The 24,519-nt window shown below is 41.8% G+C and overlaps 1 protein-coding gene across 1 annotated transcript in view; it reads right to left on the reverse strand.

Annotated features, from left to right (window-relative positions):
- FLT3 (fms related receptor tyrosine kinase 3) overlaps positions 1 to 24,519 on the reverse strand; it is a 64,906-nt gene that overhangs the window by 15,179 nt on the left and 25,208 nt on the right. Inside the window, exons 6-19 of the mRNA XM_075266424.1 lie at positions 21,832 to 21,943; positions 19,646 to 19,806; positions 19,083 to 19,210; positions 16,702 to 16,846; positions 13,745 to 13,916; positions 13,015 to 13,118; positions 12,577 to 12,685; positions 12,319 to 12,494; positions 10,758 to 10,849; positions 10,541 to 10,676; positions 10,358 to 10,462; positions 9,159 to 9,269; positions 8,923 to 9,076; positions 6,646 to 6,770 (exon numbers count right to left, since the gene is read on the reverse strand). Of these exons, the coding sequence (XP_075122525.1) occupies positions 6,646 to 6,770; positions 8,923 to 9,076; positions 9,159 to 9,269; positions 10,358 to 10,462; positions 10,541 to 10,676; positions 10,758 to 10,849; positions 12,319 to 12,494; positions 12,577 to 12,685; positions 13,015 to 13,118; positions 13,745 to 13,916; positions 16,702 to 16,846; positions 19,083 to 19,210; positions 19,646 to 19,806; positions 21,832 to 21,943 (1,830 nt within the window). The remainder of the gene's footprint in view (positions 1 to 6,645; positions 6,771 to 8,922; positions 9,077 to 9,158; positions 9,270 to 10,357; positions 10,463 to 10,540; positions 10,677 to 10,757; positions 10,850 to 12,318; positions 12,495 to 12,576; positions 12,686 to 13,014; positions 13,119 to 13,744; positions 13,917 to 16,701; positions 16,847 to 19,082; positions 19,211 to 19,645; positions 19,807 to 21,831; positions 21,944 to 24,519) is intronic.

The raw sequence follows: 24,519 nt of genomic DNA on the forward strand, positions 1-24,519 counted from the left end.
AGTGGTCGAGGACGCATGCGCGGACATAACCGCCCACTTGACCGTCATTGCAGACCTGCTTGCAGCACAGAAGGCACAACTGGACACCACCCTAACCCTCTTGGAGGACCAGGAGAACAGAGGCAGACCCCGGAACGTCCACATAAAGGGCCTGGCAGAGTCTTATGCCCCGACTGAACTTAAGGAGACCGTAAGTGATATCTTTTCTCTCTTACTGGGCCCAGATAGAGCAACTTCCCTAACTATTGAGAAAATACATAGGGTTCTCAGACCCAAGCCAAAGGAGGGGGACCCCACTAGAGACATTATTTGCAACTTACTCTCATATGTGGATACTCAGGACATTCTCTCATTAGCTAGGTCCAAAGGAGAGATGACATACGGGGAGGATAAACTTACCTTCTATCAAGCTTTGGCTCCTTCTACACTGGCTAAAAGAAGAATGCTCCGTCCATTGCTAGAGACTTTAAGAGGCCATAACATCCCGTACTCATGTTTTTATCCGGCAGTCCATCATAAAGGGAAACGCATTTATATTCACACCCTATCAGACCTCCTGGTTCTGTGGGAACAGCTTAACATCACCCCAGTAGAAATTCCATCATGGCTCCCGACTCCTGATATTGCTACGCTTCCTCTCCCGGATCTTTCTTCCTGGCAGAAACGGCAGAGGGTTAAATCCCCCAAGGCAAAGGGGCCATTGCACCGTCCTCATGATGAAACCTGATGAAGGAAGAAGAGTTCCACTTCCACACACTCCGTGTTTGTTGACGCCACTATATCAGGTTCTTATGTGTGAGTAACCGTTTTCTAGTTGTGACTCTCCACATAGCTTTTAGGAATATGACTACAATATACTTATAGAGTCGTCTTTGATGTTATGGACACTGTTTGGTATCGCCGTCTCTGGCTCTTATGAGAGACTTACCACTTCTATGTTGTACATTCTGACATATATTTTCGAGTATGTGTTCATGGCGATCTTATAGGGTCATTTTTGATTATAGTGGCCTTTCATGCGGAGTGGTGCATTTTTGCTCTTCTTTTAGGCATCAAACATATTTATTATTAGAACTGTTTTTCTTATTTTTTTTCCCTTTTATCTTCCATATGTTGGGCTGATATTTATGATAGACCTAAGCATGCATTTGTTGTTCAATGGTCCTTCTCTATGGCGCATGACAAGGGGGAGGAGAGGCTAGAGCTCACATTTTGAGCCATATTGACCACTCTCTCTCTTCTTGGCCATTTGCCTAATGGTCTAATAATCATAGTATTAAACTTGTTAGATCTATCGGTCCTGCTAAGTCCTCCTGCCTCAAGTTTCCCCGATTACTTGTTCCTCCCAGGGACAACTCAACCCTAAGAGGACCGATCTCCAGTGTGACACAGGAGAGCTTATCTGAACGGTGCTCTTACAGGCTGGAGCACTTTCACCTATTCATCTAGCGAATTGAGTTTTTCTAATCGTTTGCTGTTAACTTTGTGCATTGTTTAATTGCATAACCTGCCATCTTCGCCTACTTCTCTTCCTCCTCCTTCTCTCCTTCTTCCCCCCCCTTCCATCTTTTCTATTGAGCTGTCTGGGTGACCACAACCTCCTGCCACCAGGAGCTAGAAGCTATGGCGAAAGTGGAAATTACATCTCCCAACACACATGGCCTTAATTCACCGTAGAAAAGACATGCAGTTCTATTAATGGCAAAGAAACTAATCGAAAATTTTATTTTTAAAGGAGACCCATTTCAAGAAGTTTAAGATCCCGAAATTGCCTGCTAATTATTTCTCACAGTGGCACCATAATGCGAATGATTCTGCCACGCCTAGAGGTGTGTCCATTGCCTTTCATTCCACTGTACCTTTTATTTGTGAACATCGCTATGCTGATCCAGAAGGAAGAGCCTTATTCCTAAAAGGGAAGTTAGCAAACGAGAAAGTAACATTTGCCAACAGAAAGTAACATTGGCTCATTCGCACACTTGAAGCACTTCAACTTTTCTCTGAAGGCATCTTATTGGTAGGTGGAGATTTGAACCTTTCTTTGAACCCGGACTTAGACACATCCTCTGGGAAATCCCAAATCTCACAAAAAGCATTAAGAAGCTACACCTGACCCTCCACTCCCTTTCTTTAATTGATGTTTGGCGGGCCCAGCACCCGACTGAGAAAGACTATTCATTCTACTCTAAGCCAAGATGCTCCTACCAGAGACTAGATTATATATTTGTCCCTTCTTCTTTGCTCGCCAATTGCCTAAAATCATCCATTGGGCAGATATCCATTTCTGATCATGTTCCAGTCTCCTGTACCCTACGGAGGGGGACGCATGATGTCCACGCTCATTAAGAAGGCAAAGGCACGCACTTTTATTTCCTCAATAAAAGACTGTGATAATAAGATTCATTCCACCACCAAAGACATTGCTAAGGCCTTCCACTCTTTTTACGACTCATTCCACAATCTAAAGCAGCATGCACCCTCCTTCTCCTCTCAAGACCTCTCTGCAAGGATCAATGACTTCTTGGACTCTATCTCCTTAAAAAAGTTATCTGCGTCCCAATCCTCTTCTCTACTTGCTTCCATAACAGAAACAGAACTGAAAGCTATTGTCATGAGCTTCCCTCCAAACAAAAGCCCAGGCCCGGATGGGTACTCTTTACTGTATTATAACTAGGGTTGAGCCGATCTTGAGATTTCAAGATCGATTTTAAAATCCGATTTCCGATCATTTTCCAGCCGATCTCGATCCCGATCTCGATTGTGAAATTTGCTCGATCGCCGATCGGAATCCGATCTTTTCCAATCCCGATCTTCAACCCTAGTCAATGCTTTTCTATGGGAAAAGACACTTTTAGGGTTGAGCCGATCTTGAGATAACCTCCGATCTCGATCCCACTGGAAAAGATCGGGTCGGAATTCCGATCTCAATCGTGAAATTTACTTGATCACCGATCGGAATCCGATCTTTTCCGATCCCGATCGCTCAACCCTAATTATAACACTTTTTTGCATCTACCCCAGTTGAAGCAGACCTTCAATGCCATCCTAGTAGGTGACCTTTGGCCTCTCCAATTCCTGGAGGCCCATGTGACTCTTATTCATAAAGATGGAAAGGATCCACAAGCCTGTGGGAACTATAGGCCAATATCACTCCTAAACATGGACCTTAAATTTTGGGCGAAGCTCCTGGCACAACGCATTCAACCTCTTCTGACGTATCTCCTGAAAGATGATCAAGTTGGCTTTGTCAAGTCCAGAGAAGGATGCATGAATACCATCAGACTATTGCATGCCATTAGATTCGCTGAAACCTCTAACACTCCATTAGCCCTTCTCAGCTTAGACGCTGAGAAGGCTTTCGATAGAGTCAATTGGCAGTACATCACAGCAGTGCTCATGAGGTTTGGGTTTCCTCCACAATTTATCTTGGCAATTTTCTCCATGTACACTGAACCATCAGCAAAATTAAAAACTAATGGGACTTTCTCCTCATCATTCCCAATTTCCAACGGTACGAGACAAGGATGCCCCCATATCACCAGCATTATTTGTCTTGTCCTTAGAACCCTTCTTGCAGAAAGTAAGAGATCACCCGGATATAAGAGGCTTGAGGTGTGGTACAGAAACATTGACTTCTTTAGCATTTGCTGATGATGTGCTGTTTCTCTCCATCAATCCAGAAACCAGTTTTTCTAAAATTCTAGAAATTATTGAGGAATATGGCTCCATTTCCCACTACAAAGTCAATTTAAACAAACGTGAGATCCTAAATATATCTGAAAACTTTACCGTTCGAGTGGGCACCCTCTAGCATTAAATATCTAGGAGTTAAGATCCCTAAACATATCAGATATTTATACACTAACTTTTGAGGAGTTGATTGTGTAAATTGAGAGACTGTTACGCCAATATGATATTCCATTCATCTCATGGTTTAGCAGGCGAAACCTGGTTCAGACATACGTCCTCCCAAAGATTCTATATTTTTTTGAGAATGCTACCCATCAAGCTAAACTTCAGATTCTTTTCTTCCATTAATAAGCTGTTTACGAAATTTCTATGGAAAGGTAAAAGACCTCACTAGGCATATCGCCTACTTCAGTGGCATAAATTTGATGGTGGTCTGAATTATCTGCCGAATGTAAAACACTATAATGATGCAATTCAACTTCAGCTTTGGGCGGAGCTCTCAACACCCGTATCTACCTCCCCGATTAAGAAAATGCTATTTGCACTATATGGCCCAAACATACTTAGAGTTCTTTGGTTGGCTACATCCCCTCAAACGGCACCAGATCTTCACTGCCTGAGAGACAGCATCCTTCTAGGTGAAGCAGTGGACACATGGAAGAAATACAATGCAAATCTAGCACCTGCTCCTTCTCTTTGCTTACTCTTGGGTCTCATGCTACAGGTCACCCCAGGCTTCAAAAGACCACTTGAAGACTACTGGCAACTTCAGACCCCTTTGGACCTATTGATCTCTACAAAGAGCAGATTTTTTGTTGACACAACTGGGAACTGAAGCCCAGAAATCCATAGGCTTCTTGCATAAGGCTCACTTTGAGGCGTGTAGAGATAAATTTGAGACATCCGTTAACTGGCAGAGATCCCACACTGAGTTCGAGAAAGTAGTTTTGAAGCCCACTCCTTCCACCCATATCTCGTATTCCCTACACAGATTTATTGCTCCATCTGACCTTCCTAACCTGAAATTTGTCACCAAATGGGAGAATGACTTAGGCCTACAGCTCAACCCCCGAGAGATTTGGAGATAGCACTTGAGAGATCTCATGGACTTTCCACCTGTGTCCGACTACAGGAGATGTATTTTAAGTTGTTTTCCAGATGGCTCTTTGACCATGGACTTATTGATTCCCCCAGATGCTGGAGATGTCTTGCGGACGAAGGTACACTACTTCACTTGTGGTGGTCATGCCCAAAGATTACCTCCTATTGGACTGCTATTGAAGACCAGATAAAAAAACTAGGCCTACCAAGATTTAAGATCACTCCAGACCTGCTGATATTTTTTTCTCCCAATAACTGAGACCAAGGCAACGATACAGAGGCTGATCTACCATCTTCTTTAGGCAGCTAAGGTGCTAATTCCTCTCTATTGGAAACAGACTACCCCACCACCTCTAGACAGATGGATTGCAAAAACAAAGCAAATAGCCAGATTTGAGGAGATGCTGGCATGGGCCAGGAGATCTCGCCCAAAGTACCTCAAAGTATGGACACCTTGGCTGGAAAATAGACCCGTATCACATGCCATCCTAACACCAGATGAAAATTATATCTAATTCTCCTAGATCCAGAAGGTCAGAAGTGTCAAAGGCTAGGCCTTCCCTGGACAGCTCTAAACTTCTAAACTTCTCCCTCTCTACTTCCTCGCTCTTTCTCTCTCCCCCCCCTCTTTTTCTGTCCCTCCCTTCTTTTTCTTCTTCCTCCCTTATCCCCACATATATTCCTCCCCCATTTTTCTGATAGAATATATAATTGCTTTAATTACTTCCTAATTGTATTATATTGAAAAGAGGAAAACTGTTATAAAAGTTTTTATTGACCTATTTCACCTTTCTATGACTAGAGGGGTGCGCGCACTACCCTTAAAATGTTCAACAAGATTGTAAATGTTGCATTCAGGACTCGTTCACATCTGCGCCCAGGTCTCCGTACTGCAGGTTTCCGTTTCCTGCATAAAACAGAGCAGCAGACGGAAACCTGCAGGAGTCTTTCTTACCCATTCATGTGAATGGGTGAGAAAGCTGTCCGGCCGTGAGCGTTTTATGCTCTCCGCCGCGAAATCGGGTTTTTTAATCCGGACACAGAGTGGGACATGTAGTACTCTGTGTCCGGATTAAAAAAAATGGTTTCGCGGTGGAGAGCATAAAACGCTCACCGCCGCTCACGGCCGGACCCGGTCTGTGCTTTCCGTCTTCTTGCATGTAGAAGACGGAAAGCACAGAACGAAGACCAGAACGCAGGTGTGAACCTAGCGTCACATGTACTTTATTTTTATTGGTCAATAAACATTGAGTTAAAAAAACAAACAAAAAACTAATGAGGCCATTGGTGCACTGGGGCGGGGCTTCTGCAGCCTTCTGAGTTCTTGCCACCAACACTACTCACCTCTCTTGTCTGTGTTATTTTATTCCAAATCTTAAAAAAAGTACCGTATATAGCAGAGATATGATGTTTATCACCGTAATGTGCTCTGTAACATGGTGGTGATAGTGGAATATGCTTTGGGGAAGTGATAGACTCCCTTTAACTAGTGATATCTCCATTTTTTTATACCTATAAAACTCACAGAGGTTTTATTTTTTTTTAAATTTTTTTTAAAGAAGTGCAATATTAACATCCCATGAAAGCAGAGAGTCTAGGAAAAGCGTGTACGGATTCTCCATGGTAATGTTTAGTTAGAGCTCTGCTAGGGATAACTTTAGAGCCCATTTTCTACTAAAAGTAAGGAATAGGTTTATAAAAGTACAGTATATTACAAAAGTGTTCCCCAAAACCCTCCTATGCAAAAACACGAGACCGTATTTACACTTTACCATTCAGCCACCTTGTCAAGTAGTGTGTTAGTAAAACCATCAATGCGAGGTGAAGACTTTCCTAGCTTGTGCGTTTCCTTACCTTCAGTTTGAAGAACTTCAAGTTGTGTGGCCAACAAATCTTGGTTGTGCTGATTTTTTGCACGTTCTTGTTCTGTAGTTACCCAGGTGTATGAGCGGTTGCTTAACACAGTCACAGATCTGTCTCTAGAGGAGGAACACAAATATGTTCACTGTCAAAGTCAATGCCAAAGGGGAGCAACTATAGCACAGAAGGTACCACCAACGTAGTGACCTCTTATGAAATTATCCATAATGTGTTACATATACAGTATTGTGGAATATGTTTGTGCTGAATAAAGGTGCTCATAGATAGAAGAGCAAACTTGGCCTGACAGATTTTGACGGGATTATTTTATGTGTATGGGGTTCCCTATGACTGGAGAATGAAGGGTCAGGCATGCTCAACATACCCAACCTGGGAGATAGACACTGACTCAGGTGTCTGGAGGAGCTTACTTCTCTATTGAGAACACATGCACACTTAGTTGCACACAGAACTAAATGATCCTGAAGTCTGAATGGGAGGAAATCCACGCAACCTCGAGGAGAACATACAAACTCCTTGCAGATGTTGTTCCTGGCAGGATTCGAACCCAGGACTCCAGCGCTGCAAGGCTGCAGTGCTAACCACTGAGCCACCATGTTGCCCCCCTAGTATCTTTTCTATCTGCTATTCTGAGCTTGTACGTATTCTTTCTTTTAATATATTACTGTATTATCCATGCTGCTGGAACACACTGAAATTCCCCATGGTGGGACTATAAATGGATTATCTTATCTTATGTGCATGTGTACGGATGGGTTGGGTGGAATAGCTTTTAGCCAAACAAATATTCATCGTTCAGCTACAGCGTATAGGAGATTATTAAGATTATTACGTAGGGATTTAAGACCTTAAGACATACAAATAGTCTATTAAGTAATAAAAAAAATTGCTTGTCAAAAAGTTAAAAAAGCCATAGGATACATTGTGTCCCATATGATAATTAGCATATACAATAGTACCCTGTACAATATTAGTAAACTGTACAATGAATTTACCAAGAAATAAACTTTTGCAGCACAAGAAAGGAGAATTACAAATGAGGAATGGAAAATGTGACGTGCGTAGGTGCAGAAAACCACTGATGTGATATTATGATACCTTGGTCACAGGAGTGAATCAGAAACCTCAATTTGGTACAAGTCAAATATATTCAGAATTTCCCAAAACTTTTGGATTCCAGCGAATCTGAAAGTTTTGAGATTGGTCTTATGCAAATTGCTCAAAATTGCTCAAATTTTCCTATAATGATTTGCCGGCAGCCCTTGCACTAGCATAGCCAGTCCTGAGGAACCAGAGATTTGTTGCAGAAATGTTGCTGACTGTTCTATGCATGTGAACATGGCTGAATGTGGATGTACAGAAATAACTCCATTCTGATGAATTGTACTCACTTAGAGTCCTAATATGTGAATATATTCTTAGGGCTCATGTACAATAATGTACCGTATATACTTGAGTATAAGCCGACCCGAATATAAGCCGAGGCCCCTAATTTTACCACAAAAAACTGGGAAAACGTATTGACTCGAGTATAAGCCTAGCCAGCAGCTACTGGAAAATTTCAAAAATTAAAATGGTTGGAGCTTTTGGGTGCAGTAGATGCTGGGTACTGGGGAAGGGGAGGGGGTGTTTTGGTTGTCTGTCTGCCCCTTCCCTGAGCTTGAGGACTGAGTTTTTTTTCCCCCACTTGGAATTCAGCCTGGCTGAATATAGGGTATCTGCAGTGCTCCTATTAACCCCTTCCCGACAGAACAGGAGCACTGCAGATACCCTATATTCAGTAGACCGGGCACTGTCAGACACAGGGATAACTAATGTGTATGTGTTTCATAGTAATTTTCTACTTTTATATGTATTCTAGGGAAAGGAGGGATTTACAACTTTTTTTTTAAATTTTTTAAAGCTTCTTTTTTCCCCCACTATTTTATGGGAGATTCTATACATTGATATCGCGGCTGGTCATAGACCCCCCCCCACACACACACACACAAAAACTGTGCTGAAAAATTCGACTTATACTCGTGTATATACGGTAACACGATCACGATATCAGAGTTATAGGGGTCAGTAATATTTGGCATGCTCCATTGGATATCCCAAAGCTATTCTGTATACAATGTTTCGAAGGAAGAATAGCTCTGTAATACGGTGTCTGATGGGACATGCTCCATTTTTCCCCAATTCATTATAATATGGTACCATAACCGGCCACCAATATACTGTGATATCAAGTCAAATTATGCGTTATACCTGAATTTTTCATCCTGGTTGAAATTATGGTAAAAAGTGAAGTTATTATCCTTGACAACATCTGACCATGTTTTGTGGAAGGAATCTCTTCTGCCTTTCAAGTAATTGAGAAGATCTCCATGGGGGCAGTACTCAAAAATTAAGTATATCGGACCTGTAATAAAAATTGATATACACAAGTATAAGTACTGTATATAATGGGGGACGGTGAAGATACAAAGTCATGTTACGTTTACCTGATGTAGTACACGCTCCCAACAAGTTGACTATATTGTCATGGTGTCCAACCTGGGTCATCATCTTCAGTTCAGACATTAAGGCATCTTTTTCTGCAGTATCAGGATTTTCTGAAATGAGGAGATGCATGAACACGTCTTTGTGGACTGTCGTGCTATATGAGTTGTACAGTGTTGTATGGAGTGGCTGGTCAGACAGAATGCGCCACACCTTTCATTTCTATGGGATTGTTGGAAACAGCACTTGGTCCCATTAAAATGAATGGATCGGTGTGCACTGTCCAATTAGCCACTCTATTCAAAACTGGGGTGCGAAATACTCCAGTTCTCATGATCGGTAGGGGTCCTAGCAGTGGTCCCCTACTGAACAGCCAGATACCCACTATACTATGGACAGAGGGTAGCTTACTGTGACTGGTCAACCCCTAATAAGGTAGGCCCTTCAATGCCAACCTATAATCTTACAGCATTGACCCAGAGAATGGTAAAAATCTCTATAAGGTGGAGATATATTAGCCTGTATTTGGGGGAAAAAACCTTCCTGATGTGTTAAAGAGGACCTTTTACCACCTCACTAACTTCAGCTATTTGTATCATTTCATTTTTTTCTCTCCTCCACCCCCACTGTTTCTGAGCAATAGGTGCTGTTAGTTTTGGTGGCTGATATGTTATTCAGACTCTGTACTGTCAGGTGGGCAATGTCAGGCAGGAGCAGACAAGGTGGTGTAATTTTGAGCTCTGGCACTGTCCGCCTCCGATTGGACCTCTGAATCACACCTCTTGCCCGTTACTGCCCACCTAACAATACAGAACCTAAATATCATGTCAGGTACTAAAATTAACAGCACTGATTGTTCAGGAATGGTGGGGGCTAGAGAAAAAAATCCAACTGTGCTGAAATTAGTGGAGCAGATTAACAGATGATAATAACTGTAGTTGCTGGTGGTGTAGGAAGTGGTTAAAGGAGCTATTTAAAGGGGCATTCCAGTAAATGGGACTGAGTGTAGCACCAGGTACCACATCGTCTATGGGATAAGTTGCTGTATCCGGGTACACAATGCAGAGGATGGGTCATTTTCTGGAACACTTCAGATCTGTCATTCTGCTCAACAAAGGGTCGAGATTTTAGGGCCCAACCAATGAAACATTGATGGACTATTCAAAGGATCCATTTAAGAATGATCTGTTTTCTCTCTTACCTTTCAACATTTTCACGGCCACCTGCAGGGACTCTCCTGATTTACAGATTCCATAAGCTGTAGCAGTAACCACTTTCCCAAATGCCCCAGATCCGATGGTATTGCCTATAATATAAAAAAGACTAAGGTGATCTCTGTGGGTTCTGAAACTACATATCTCACAAGACATCATCTCCATCTCACCAAATTCTAGATTCTCCCTTGGGAACTCCCATTTCTTTACATCGTAGGGCAGAACTCTGAAATCAATGTAGATGTATTCATTGTCGGAGGGTCCGATGAACTGCATCATCTGCAGCTGACTTTCATATTTGTATCTCTGTGCAAAAATAGAAAAATATCTTGTATGAGACGACCCTATAAGAATGGTATTCAAAGAAATGAAAGGGAAAAGTGTTACCTTCTTATACTTGCTCATAAGCAGGGCTATTAGAATAGCAAAAGCCAGGCCACAAAGTCCCGTCACAATGGGCAGAATTAGATTACTTTTTTCTGTAATAGACATATAATGGTTGTTCTTAGAGGGTTATGACATATCCTCAATAGTCACTGGCCAGTGGTGGCTTCTCAGTCTATAGATATACTGGATTAGTAAATGGTTATACCCATTATATAAAGAGCACAAAAATTTTAATGATCCCAACCATGGCCCCATTAACTTATATGGGGCTTCTCTGCATCATGTAGAAGCCACTGTATAGGAATAAAGGGGATCTCTGCTCCAACACCAGGGTCGGACTGGCCTGCTGGGGAACCAGGGAATTCCCCGGTGGGCCCCGAGCCTGACTATTAGTTTTATCTAAATGCACTTGTCAGGGGCCCGATCGGGATCTTCAGGGGCCTGATCGGGATCCTGACAGACACTGTTGCATCTTAATTCTAACAATCAATATAAGCCCCAGATGTCAAACCCACTAGTGATACACCAACCATCTATGAAATGGGATTAACTGTTCCACTCCTGGCTGTGACCCAAAAAATTGCAACAAAATCTGCAACAAAAAAAGCTGCATTTCCGCAACGTGGGGCCTCAGCTTTATTCATTGCTTCTGGGGGATAGTATGGAGTTTCTACAGGTCCATCCTTAAAATATGTCCAAGTATAAGATCTTATAGAGACTTTTCACCAATGTCAATATGCCCATATACCATTTATTCAGATATTAGAGTAATAACCAAAGTTTGGTCATTATGTCTTGTTTTTATCTCGTCATGTTAAGGTTTGTTGTGGCAGCCATTTCTGCAGCGGCAATAGGATGTCATATTAGTTATCCAGGTTACCTGACCAAGGGCAAGATTAACTCAATACTAGAGATGAGCGAACACTAAAATGTTCGGGGTTCGAAATTCGATTCGAACAGCCGCTCACTGTTCAACTGTTTGAACGGGTTTCGAACCCCATAATAGTCTATGGGGGAAATGCTCATTTCATGGGTACGCAACATTCGATCAAATTCTACTTACCAAGTCCATGAGTGAGGGTCGGGCTGCATTCTTCTCCCTGCGCAGCGTCCCCGCGTCCTCTTCCGGCCTTGAATTCACTCTGCTAGGTATCGGGCCTGGGCAGAGCCAACTGCGCATGCCCGCACTACAAGCGGACATGCGCAGTAGGTTCTGCCCAGGTCCGATGCCTAGCAGAGTGAATGCAGAGCCGGAAGAGGACACGGGAGCGCTGCGCAGGGAGAAGACTTCTAAAGGTAAGAGAAGAACCAGCGTTGATTGGCAATGTATAGCATTCTGCCAATCAACGCTGGTTCTGCATCGAATCTTAACTTCGAACAGCTAGTAGTACTCGATCGAACACCTACTCGATCAAGTACTACTCGTTCATTTCTACTCAATACCTAATTTATGTGAATCATTCTTGGAGTGATTTACTTGCCAGAACTGGTTTGGCCCCAACTATGACCCACCATTGCACTGTAATGAAGGCTATGACGGACCTTCAATGAAGAAACTTACCAAGATGTGTGAATAAAACCTCTGTACATGTCTCTCCGACGGAATTGACAGCGCAGATGCAGATAGTGACTCTTTCTTCTTGGTTGTCTACATCCAATGTGCTAGTAGACATCCAGTTGTGGCCATCTCTTTCTGGTGGTCCTATGGTAATTCCGGTCTTGATTTCCATCTTACATCTGCTGATAGAATTTTCATAAATGCAGCCTCAGCGTAAGTCAAAAATTTTAATTGATGCTTATTATTGTGACGTAAACTTACGTTGCGCCTCCATCACTCTTTCGCCACAACCAGGTAGGTAATGGATAACCGTGTGACTTGCAGGAGACACGCTTCGGGTTCAACATCTTACATTCCACCTCTGGTTTTTCTAATTATACAATGAAATATTTTAAGTTTTTTAAAACTGTATATTTTTTTAGCCTCCTACTTTGATCTCTCCCCCTACACCTAGACTGAAAACAATGTGACAGAATTAGGGAGGAATCCACCTCAAAGTCAGGGCTAGACTATTGCCATGTAGACATACCCTAAGGACACGCGTGTTTCCAACTGTACTGAAAACAGCTGAACAGCAGGGGTACCAGGGCCTGGATGCCAACCAATCTGCTACTGATGCCCTATCCTATAAATAAATGACTTGGGGAATCCCTTTAAATAGAAAAATTAAGAGGAATATGTAAAATTATGCAAACTCACTGAGTATATTCACGGTGAAGGTTTTGATGAGCTGCATGTCATCATTTTCTACGTAAAACATGTATTCTCCGGGCGTGTTTTCATGATCACAGTATTCAGATTTGCTGTCCAGAAATTAAGAAAAATATATTTCCAGTTAGTTTTATGTTATTATTGCCGTAATATTAATAGAATGAAAATAGTTTCCATTTATACTTAAGTTATACATATGTTTTTATTCAAAGCTTTAAAGTATTATCCAGTTTCTGTAGTTGGTAAGCCATTGATATTAAATGTGTGGGGGTCTGATACCCGAGACCCATGCAGATCAGTTGTACTAACTGTACATCATCACTGTGCAAACTGATACTGCAACCCTACAGTACCAAAACAATACCAGGAGCCATGATGTCTCAGTATAGCTGATCTGCGCAGGTCCCATTCACTTGAACTAGATAAGTGAATGCAGTGAATAGTTCTTTATGCAACCTTTCATTCTATCCTTTCTAGATTACTGAACATTATTTGAGATGTTACAAAAGAATTGGGAGAGGGAGAACCTCGGACTTTCAGACAGCCTCTCAGCAAGGGCTCAACTATCAGGACCTCCGCAGATCATTTGTTTCCCATAGCACCATATTGTTGATAATGACCTATCCTGTGGATAGGTCATCAGTATGAAAAATCGATTTGAGGTTGGAAACCTCTTAAAAAAGCAAATTAGAAAAGTCAACAGTCAAGAATATAATACCTTTGTCCATTCTCATCCGTCGTGATTAAACATGGAGATACATTGGACTTGTGAATCCATGCACACCTCACTGCTGGATATGCTGTAAACTCAGCAACAAGGCACTCGGCAACTTTGGATTCGTTTAAGTCACGCTGAACACTTGAAGTGTTCATATCGATAAAGCCCCTGTCTATAATAAAAGGGAACTCCTTTAGAAACAATAAGGCAAGTGTATATGTAACCTAGAATTTTTGCAAAAAAATATTTATTTGCTCTAGCCCTTTTAATGTTCTGTTACAGAAGAGAACACTCCTAGTTGTAGTAGAATCATAAGAAAACGTGCATCAGGGTGTCCATAACATGATAAGAACAGATTTCTCTCCTCTTGAAGGGTGTTAGAAAGGATATTCTAAAGTTCCTGCCACTAGATGTCTTCGAAGTTTCTTGCTTCTTCGAAGTTTCTTTCTCCTTCTCACTTGCTGCTTGTTTGTTATTTCTCATGGGATATCAGTCATAGACAGGAAGCAGCTTTCCTGCACAGATCTCTCTTTTTCTGTGTCCTGGATCTTTTTAGCCGTATCAAAACCTGGATTTGCAGTTCAGTGTCACTGGATCTCCAATATTACGCTCTCTTTGACTTTTGGCTATTGGTTTGCTATTTTACAGTTACACTTGGCAGAATTATATGTATAGAAATAATAAGCAATAATGGATTGAGAAAGGGACTGTTCTGTATTATACATGCCCCCGAGTTACAGGGAAAAGCAAAATGTGCTGCAGCCAAAATGGGGCTATGTGGGGCAAGGCCACTTTGCTGTATAAAGGACCTGTAAGATCATGCTTACCCTACTAAGAATTCAGGGAAAAGAGAATCCAAATTAATACTCCTTGATGGAAAAGGGGAACTCTCCTCTATTGCCACTTTTGAACTCTATAGATTAATGCCTGATTTTCCACAAACCTATTGTATGGCATGATCTGGAAATAAAGCCAAATTCTTAGAAGAATATGTATGATTTAATAAAGAAGGCAAAGTCTCCCTAAGGAGACATAGTTCCCCTTTTGACCCATGTCTATGACCTCTCATTCAACCAGCCAGTACCCTGCTTTGCAATGATGAAAGGCAATAACTACAAAACTACTACTACTGTAACTACATAAAGCTACCTTCCAGAAGGTGGCGCTAGAGTAAGCTGCCCTTATTTGCATAATCTTTTCCCAGAATTATTTGCAGGGTATGTATAGGCTAATAGTCTCTGTACACTACAAGATGGCCTGAAAAGGAAAATCTCCCTAAGGGGGCATTCACACGGAGTACACGCCGGCGTTACGGCAGACTGCCGAACACTTCCCATTCACTTCAATGGGAGTGCTCGTAACAGCGGCGTTTACGAGCGCTCAAATTGAAGTGAATGGGAAGTGTTCGGCAGTCTGCCGTAATGCCGGCGTGTACGGCTGTGATACACGCCCGGCGTTACTCCGTGTGAATGCCCCCTAAGGTGACTTAATAACCTCCATGACCCATATCTATGACCTCTCACCCATCTGTAAGTCAATTAATCCCTATTCCTTTTGGAGGAGGGATTCTGGATTGGCTTTATTCAGAAATCATGTTACTAGGTTTTAGAAAAAATCAGGCATTGATCTATAGGGAGCTACCTTCCCAAAGGTGGTGCTAGAGGAAGGTCCCCTGTTTCCACCAAGGAGGACTTATTTTCAAATTCGTATCAACTGAAAGTATTCATAAAGGATCCTATATAGTCATTGAAATCATTGGTCTTGAAATCATGAGGAATAGAAACAGAAAGTATATGATATGACACATTTTTGGCTTCCATCCATGTCTGGGTAGAATCTAATTATATTAGAACATCGTAATATTGTGCAGTAGACCAGTTTCTCTTCCTTAAAGGGGGTGTGCCATGTTTTAATCTTATCACCTCAAGGATACTATGGCCATGAGGTTTTACAGTAGAAGAACTGAGCGTAGCAGAGTCATGCTGAAACTTTACTCCAAGGGGGATCACAAGATTGATGGTTACAATATACTTGAGACAACTAGTGAATGGTTGCACAGTCTCACAAGTGGCAACAAGTAATAAACAAGTCTCTTGGTAAGAAACAATTGTAACTGTGTCACAGTGTTGTGAATTGTATCTCAGTCTCTCAGGCAGAGTTAAGCCTGGTTCACATCTGTGTTTGGTATTCTGTTCGGGAAGTTCGTATGAGGACCCCCTGAATGGAATACCGAACGCATTGACAAGTAGTGAGCTTACAAAAGCACATGGACCCCATAGATTATAATGGGTCTGTGTATTTTCCGCGCAGTCTCTGCACTAGCCATGTGGAGAGGAAAGTAGTTCATGAAGTGCTTTTCTCTCCACATGACTCGTGCGAACACCACATGGACCCCATTATAGTCTATGGGGTTCGTGTGCTTTCATAAGCTCACCACTTGTCAATGCATTCAGTATTCCGTTCGGAGGGACTCCCCAAATGGAATACCGAATGCAGATGTGAACCGGGCCTTAGTAGCACGTGCATGTTAGCCCTTTTGGTCATAATCATCTCTAAGCTGATCAGTAATGTCCAGGGTGTAGCTGGTCTCAGCGCTCACTCACTTGATGTCAATGGGAGCTGAACTGCACTGATGGTGCCTGCTACTATACAAGGTATGGAGTCATCTGATTCCATCTCTGTGCTGTGTACACTATTGGCATGGAAAGTGGCCCAGGACAACAACCCCCTTCTTGTGGTTTGTTTGCTCCCAGCAGTAGGGCCCCCACTGATATGATAGGTGATAAGTTTACAACTTGGTACAACACCTTTAATTTTGTGATTCAGGCAAAAGTGTCAAACTGTTGTAAAAAGCCTTGAATATTCGCTGCATATAATTGACTTCTTTTTTTTTTTTTTTGCTCTTGACTCACTTTCCGGAAGAGTCCAATTTACTTATCAATAAAATGTATTCTTACCTATTACTTTAAGGCTTATAGACTTAGTCGGGTGAACTGATGAAGTACATGTGATATTCCTGCTGATTCTGCCACTCAATGAAGCCAACAAGATTCTCACCATAATCGGCATAGGACAGTATGTGCTTCCATTATAGGTCGGCTTCTACAATGTAATAATAAATTAGCCATATTCTGATATTTACAGTCACATATTGGCCTTGGCCATATAGTCAGTAAAGCAAATGATTCAAGAAACAGTAATGTAAGCGACAAACCTAGAAGTTGGAGGTGGCCATACTGAAGGCACATAGTAATGTCTGTATACCCGGTACAGCTTTGTGTGTGTGCTTTATGGTGGCCACAATGAATAGGGATTAAAAGGTCTCTCCAGTATTTTAAATCTTCCTCCACTCAAGTGTTGCCATTTAGAGATGAGCGAACACTGTTTGGATCAGCCGATCCGAACAGCACGCACCCATAGAAATGAATGGAAGCACCTGTGACGCCGGCCGGCCGCCGGCAAAGTCAGCGTCACAGTTGCTTCCATTCATTTCTATGGGAGCGTGCTGTTCGAATCGGCTGATCCGAACAGTGTTCGCTCATCTCTACTGCCATTACATATGTCCCAGGGGCATATCTTGACATGGTGCAGAGGCTTCGGTTAAACCAGGACCCTGGAGCCTTAGGGGGTCCATAAGGTGTCTCTTCGCATTATGAGGAGACCAGTACTGTAAATGATACATTACAGTTGGGGGTCCTGCAGTGTTGACATCACATCCATCATTCACATGACCACCAAAGTAATTGTCTGTGACGGCCACATGAACTATGTATGTGACTTCATCACTGTAAGACCAGCGGGGATGTGGAGTGAAGATTTTAACAATTTGTAAAATTTTTTTGTTTTATTTAAACCATTTCTGGCTTCTCTCTGTATTATGGTGAAATATTAAATGGCACCACTGCGAAGTGCAAATACAGATGCTCAAATATGGAGGTGATAAACTCATCTGTGAGACTGGTATGTTCAGATTTGTCCAAAACCCACGAGTGTGGATTAGCTGTGGCAATAATTCACAACATGACCACTAGGCCATTTGCCAGTGGGCAGCTTTTCGAAGCTTGCCGGGGTCGGTGTCTGGGTGTTGCGTTTACGTGCATGTTGGCCAGAGAAAAGCAGCCATATTGCCACCATCCCACTCGCTGATGGCTGCTCATCCAAGGCTTGCTTACAGGGAAAGAAAGAATCAGTATAGTTAAACTTTAACATAGCCAATCTATTCTTCTAGCCGCAGATAAGTCGGCCCAGAGATATCTAATAGCAGCTTATACACCTCGCACCACTGAAATAAAAAGGTTTATGGAGAATTAACTCAAAGAATGAGGCATTGGATGACATTTTGTAACGTCTCTGCCTGTTTGGTGTGTTCAGTTTGATTCTTTGCTTATTGTTTTTCGTTGCACTCTGTGAACACTGCTCTATCTCTGTAATTGAATCCGCACCACACCCGTCTCCTGCACCTTGTTTCCCTCTGTTCATCAAATGATTAATTCTAGCCTTCCCTGTGTGATTGACAGCCTGTCTTCCAATCAAGTCTAGGGCGGGTCTTTGGCTTCCTACATACAGGCCATTAGCCCACACAGGCGTGCTGGCTATTATGACTTTGTCCCTGCTAAGCTCCTCTGTCTCCTACTATTGTATTACTGATCTCTGACCTCTGGTTTCCCTTGTGACTATTCTCTTGGATCTGATTCTGTACTGCATTGCTCAACTGTTACGGACCCTTTGTTAGCTGACCTCCCTTTGTTGTTGTTTGTCTTGTCTGCGTTCTGTGTCATCACATATATATATGTATAAGAAGGGCCCGTCGACTAGTTGTCACCTATTGCTTAGGATAGGACCGGCAAGCAGGAAGGGACAGTGGGCAGTTTCATCTTAGGGCTCACTGTCTATTGTGCCCCTCTCCCCAGGGTTCACCAGCAGCTACTGGAGAATTGCTGCTCTAGCAATTCCCTTACACATTTATTTTATGTGTATGGCCACCTCCTAATTCATTTAATAAAGACTAGAAATAAACTTTTTACACACATATTACGCTTCTAAGGGGAGTAATATATTGGTCGGTAGTATATTTTATTACTATTATATCACTGTTTACTATGGTGACATTAGGGCTGCTCTGTTTCAGTGTCCCCTTTTCTAATATCTGTCTCTATGTCATTATTTTTAATTTAATAAACATTTGTTTTATTGCAATGTTCTTTCTGGTGAGTTTCTTGTGTTGTTGTAGTCATCTCTACTCACGGATGATTTATGGGCATATTTGTATTTGCCTGTGCTCTAGTGTTGCCACAAATATTGAGAAGTATAACAAAATCTTATTTTCTACATATCTTACCTGTTGTCCAGTTTTAACATCCCACTTAATCTTATATTCATATGATTCATACCGTGCCCAGCATCGAATAACAAAGGCTTCTCCAGTTTTAAGGAATATTTCAGGATGCGATTTATTAGACGTTAGATCTTAAAAATAAACCAATAATAGGAAATTGTAATATTGAAATTGAAATATTGTAATAAATCCATCTTAGAAAAAAAGAATATGTGACTATGTGCATATATATATATATATATATATATATATATATATATATATATACAGCAATTCCCATCCCAATACATGATATAGGTAGACCACCATCCCAACCGATACAATTGATACCAAAACTGCTTCCATAGGAAAGCATGGGATTGGTTCCAGCATCCGTTTACCTCTGATATTTCGGAATCAAAGAGATGGAAAGGAATCCAGATTGCAAAATAAGGGGGTTTTCCAGGAGACAACAGACATAAGAGTTTCACAGTAGAGGTTGTAGAGTACCATAGTGAAATAGTGAAATAGTTACCCCATGAAACAAAAACTCATAAGAAATGACTGCACACGATGGGGTACATTACCAATGGTATACAGGCGGCTGCATTCTGTTCCAAGAGCATTATCTGCGCAACACTGTATATTCTTTTCCATAAGTTCACTCACAGGCAGGCTGACTCCCACCTGTATATTTCCATATTTATTGGACTCAGGAACTGGAACAAAGTCAATCTTGTTCTTCCATCTATAAGAAGAAAATGAGGAGTGTGGTAAACATGGAGTATACTAAAGCAATGTCTAGAAGTGGTAAATATCTAGAAGTGATGGAGGCCGAAGAACAAAGTGATGATGGTCTAGAAGTGAAGTGATGGAAGTCTAAAAGAGGCGAAGTTATATAAGTGATGGAAGCTACAAGTGAAATGATCGAGGTTTAGAAGTGGTTAAGGTCTAGAAGACGTGGCCCCACAGTGATGTGGGCTAGAAGTAAAGGCCTAGAAGTGAAGGGATGGAAATCTAGTACTGGAGTGATAGAGGTTTATTAATGGTGAAAGTCTAGAAATGATGGAGATCTACCAGTGGTGAAGATTTAGAAGTGAAGTGATGGAGTTCTAGAAATGGTGACGGCCTACAAGTGATTGATGTCTATTAGTGAAGTGATGGAGTGATAAAAGTCTGGTAGTAGTGTGTAAGTCTAATAGTGGTGAAGGTATTAGGGCTAGTTCACAAGTAGTTATTTGGTCTGGATTTTGACGCGGAATCCGCATCAAAATCTAGGTAAAAAAAATGCCTCCCATTGAATTCAATGGGAGCCGGTCATTTCCTTTTTCCATGAGCGATATTTTACAACCTGCCCTATCTTGACGCAGAAACCGCCATGGCGTCCGCGTCAAGACAATCCCTCTGGACTAGACCCATTAATTTGGGCCTAATCTACAGTGGAAAGCCACGACTGTCTGAAGCCGCGACAGCTGCGGCTAGCCGCGGCAGGCGCATTTTGGTCCGGATTCTGACGCGGCTTCCTGTGTCAAAATCCGGACCAATTAACTATGTCTGAACTAGCCCTAAAAGTGAACTGAGGGAGGTCTACTAATGGTGAAGATTCAGAAGTAATGGAGGTCCAGTAGTGTTAAAGGATTAGAAGTAATGGAAGTCTAGTAGTGTTGAAGGTTTAGAAGCAATGGAAGTCCAGTAGTGTTGAAGGTTTAGAAGTAATGGAAGTCCAGTAGTGTTGAAGGTTTAGAAGTAATGGAGGTCCAGTAGTGTTGAAGGTTTGGAAGTAATGGAGGTCTAGTAGTGTTGAAGGTTTAGAAGTAATGGAGGTCTAGTAGTGTTGAAGGTTTAGAAGTAATGGAGGTCCAGTAGTGTTGAAGGTTTGGAAGTAATGGAGGTCTAGTAGTGTTGAAGGTTTAGAAGTAATGGAGGTCCAGTAGTGTTGAAGGTTTAGAAGTAATGGAGGTCCAGTAGTGTTGAAGGTTTAGAAGTAATGGAGGTCTAGTAGTGTTGAAGGTTTAGAAGTAATGGAGGTCTAGTAGTGTTGAAGGTTTAGAAGTAATGGAGGTCTAGTAGTGTTGAAGGTTTAGAAGTAATGGAGGTCTATTAGTGTTGAAGGTTTAGAAGTAGTGGAGGTCCAGTAGTGTTGAAGGTTTAGAAGTAATGGAGGTCTAGTAGTGTTGAAGGTTTAGAAGTAATGGAGGTCCAGTAGTGTTGAAGGTTTAGAAGTAATGGAGGTCTAGTAATGTTGAAGGTTTAGAAGTAATGGAGGTCCAGTAGCGTTGAAGGTTTAGAAGTAATGAAAATCCAGTAGTGTTGAAGGTTTAGAAGTAATGGAGGTCTAGTAGTGTTGAAGGTTTGGAAGTAATGGAGGTCTAGTAGTGTTGAAGGTTTAGAAGTAATGGAGGTCCAGTAGTGTTGAAGGTTTAGAAGTAATGGAGGTCCAGTAGTGTGGAAGGTTTAGAAGTAATGGAAGTCTAGTAGTGTTGAAGGTTTAGAAGTAATGGAAGTCCAGTAGTGTTGAAGGTTTAGAAGTAATGGAGGTCCAGTAGTGTTGAAGGTTTAGAAGTAATGGAGGTCTAGTAGTGTTGAAGGTTTAGAAGTAATGGAGGTCCAGTAGTGTTGAAGGTTTAGAAGTAATGGAGGTCTAGTAGTGTTGAAGGTTTAGAAGTAATGGAGGTCTAGTAGTGTTGAAGGTTTAGAAGTAATGGAGGTCCAGTAGTGTTGAAGGTTTAGAAGTGTAGTTATGGAGATCTAGGTTACTGACATTTAATCATACCTGTTATCAGGTGAATCGCATGACATCCAATATACAACAGGTTTCGGATAACCTTCGGAAAAACAGCTTACATAGTCTGATTTAAATGTAAAATAAGGTTTTCGGGGTGAACCTAAAAATCAATATAAATGATATATGACATGTTCATTGTTAAATTGGTAATAGACTCTAAATGGTTGTCAGTGATTACACTGTCTACCAATAAGTATTTGGACACCCATGCAAATGAAGATATCTGCGGTCGTGATGTGCGTCACACCTTCCGCCGTTAGATAGGAAAAAAACATCATTGGCATTAGTGCATTGGCATTAGTCACATGCAAGATGCCACGAAGTGCAGAGTTGTCCGGTAATTGTGGGGGACCACAGAGATGGTCGATCCTTAAGGGACATAACAAGCAAACTGAATTATCCAAAATCGACAGTGGCCTATGTGATTACGAAGTGGAAGGTGAACGGTGATTGTCGGAAAGTGCCCCGAGTCGGCAGACCCCCGAAACTGGGAGATAGAGACCGACGAATGCTGGGCAGAGAAACCGCACCCAACGGATGGCTCACATACACCAGGAGGGTCACCAGGCGTCTGGGAATATTGTGTCGCTCAATACCATCCGTAAGGAAGCATCTGCTGGGGTCTACCAACTATTCAATATGAAGTGTTGTTTTTCTATGTCCATTAAATACTTATTGGTAGACAGTGTATTTTTCTCTATTATATTTGATAATGATGACAATATATATAATTATATAGTCACAATAATATTTGTTTCCTTTACTCTGTCTTCTGAGTTATAGGAATAACTACCAGACACAACAATGGTAGATAGGTCACTGATGAGCCATCTTGGCCATGATACTGCCCATCCCAGTCAATTGGGCAATCATAAAGAACTATACAAAAGTCAAAGATGGCCTCTTATTTAAAGGGATATTCAAGTAAATTCAAGTTACCACTGCACATACTGAGCCTCCTACTCTATTCATACAAGGGAATAGGACCCTGATTCTCAGGATTGGTGGGGGTCCCAGTAGTCAGATTGCCGCTGACCAGACAGCTAATCTAATCCAAGGGATAGGGGATAACTTAAAATGACCTGATTGCCCCTTTAACAAAAAAACCCCCTAATATCTTTTTAATTCTTACATCAATGTCTTCCTCAATCCCCCGATGAAAATATGTGAAACCATTCACATGAATCCTGAATGTAATGAGCCCCAATGAAAAATCTGTAACATGGCCTCCACCTACCATATGCAATTGATGTCTTCATATGTAACAAAGGGGTCTGTGTACAACTGCTACCCCTGCACACCCTATAGCTAGGTCACTGGTCATATATACTGTACACATCAGTTGCTCATGTCATATGACCAAATAATACAAAAAATCTAGTCACATATGCAGTACTAGAGCTAGTTGCTCATTGTGATAAGGTGACACTCCAAAGTTCAGTCTTAGAGTTTGTTCACATCTGCGTTCTGAGTCTCCATAAGAGAGTCCGTCGCAGATTCCGCCGAAAATCAGAAGAGGAGAGAGAAAAGGCCTGCACCTGAGTCTATGAAGTCTGGGTAATTTCTATTTCATTTGGGTCCCACGGCAGATACAAACAACGGAGAGCATGGCGCAATTGTGAACCAAGCTTTAACTCCTTCCTGACATCCGCCGTACTATTACAGCGGATGCCTGGTGTTTAAACATGGAGACCATTTGGGAGCCAGGCGGCTGCCATAGCCACCGGGTGTCTACCGTTGTACACATTAGACACCCAGCGCTAATGCCCACGATTGATGTCCGCACCGATCGTGGGCATTAACCCCTTCGGCACCTCGGTCAAAGCTGACCAAGGCGCCATTTTCCTGGCAGCACCCACACGCCTCCATTTTCCTGGCGATTGCTGGCACTTGAAGCAAGCTCCGGGTCCTCGATTCCACTGCCATGACAGCGGAGAGCCTTGTTAATGCTCCCTGGCCTGTCATTCACTGGCTTCTATTGCAGGCTACTCTATGTAGCCTGCAATAGAAGCCCCGGTATTTTGCAATGCATTTGCATTGTAATGCATTGCATTAGTGATCAGACTCCCTTGGGTTCAAGACCCCTAGGGGGTATAATAAATGCAAAATTTTAAATAGTAAAAAATATATAAACAAATAATAAAAATTCAAATCACCCCCCTTCCCTAGAACACGTATAAAAGTACTTAAATACTGTGAGACACGTACACATTAGGTATCCCTAAAAAGACACCCTATGTATCCCCGTACACAGAAGTATAAAAAAGTTACGGGTGTCAGAATATGGCGACTTTTAGAAAAAAAAAAATTTGGCACAGTTTTGGATTTTTGTTAAGGGGTTAAATGTATATATTTGGTATCCCCAAATCATACCGAAACATAGAACACAAGTGACATGTCATTTTGACTGCATAGTGAACAGTGTAAAAATGAAGCCCGTAAGAAAATCACACAAATGCACTTTTTCTTCAAATCCACCCTATTCTGAATTTTTTTTCCAGCTTTTCAGTACATTATATAGAATAATTAATGGTGGCATAATGAAGAAGAATTTGTCCCACAAACACTAAGACCTCATATGGCTCTGAGAGTGGAAAAATACAAAGGTTATGGGGTTTGGAAAGGGGGGGAGTCAAAAAGGAAAAACGAAAATCAAAAAATGCAGTTGGTTGGAAG

The sequence above is a fragment of the Leptodactylus fuscus genome, chromosome 2, assembly GCF_031893055.1.
Source record: "Leptodactylus fuscus isolate aLepFus1 chromosome 2, aLepFus1.hap2, whole genome shotgun sequence".
In the NCBI taxonomy this organism is placed as follows: domain Eukaryota; kingdom Metazoa; phylum Chordata; class Amphibia; order Anura; family Leptodactylidae; genus Leptodactylus; species Leptodactylus fuscus.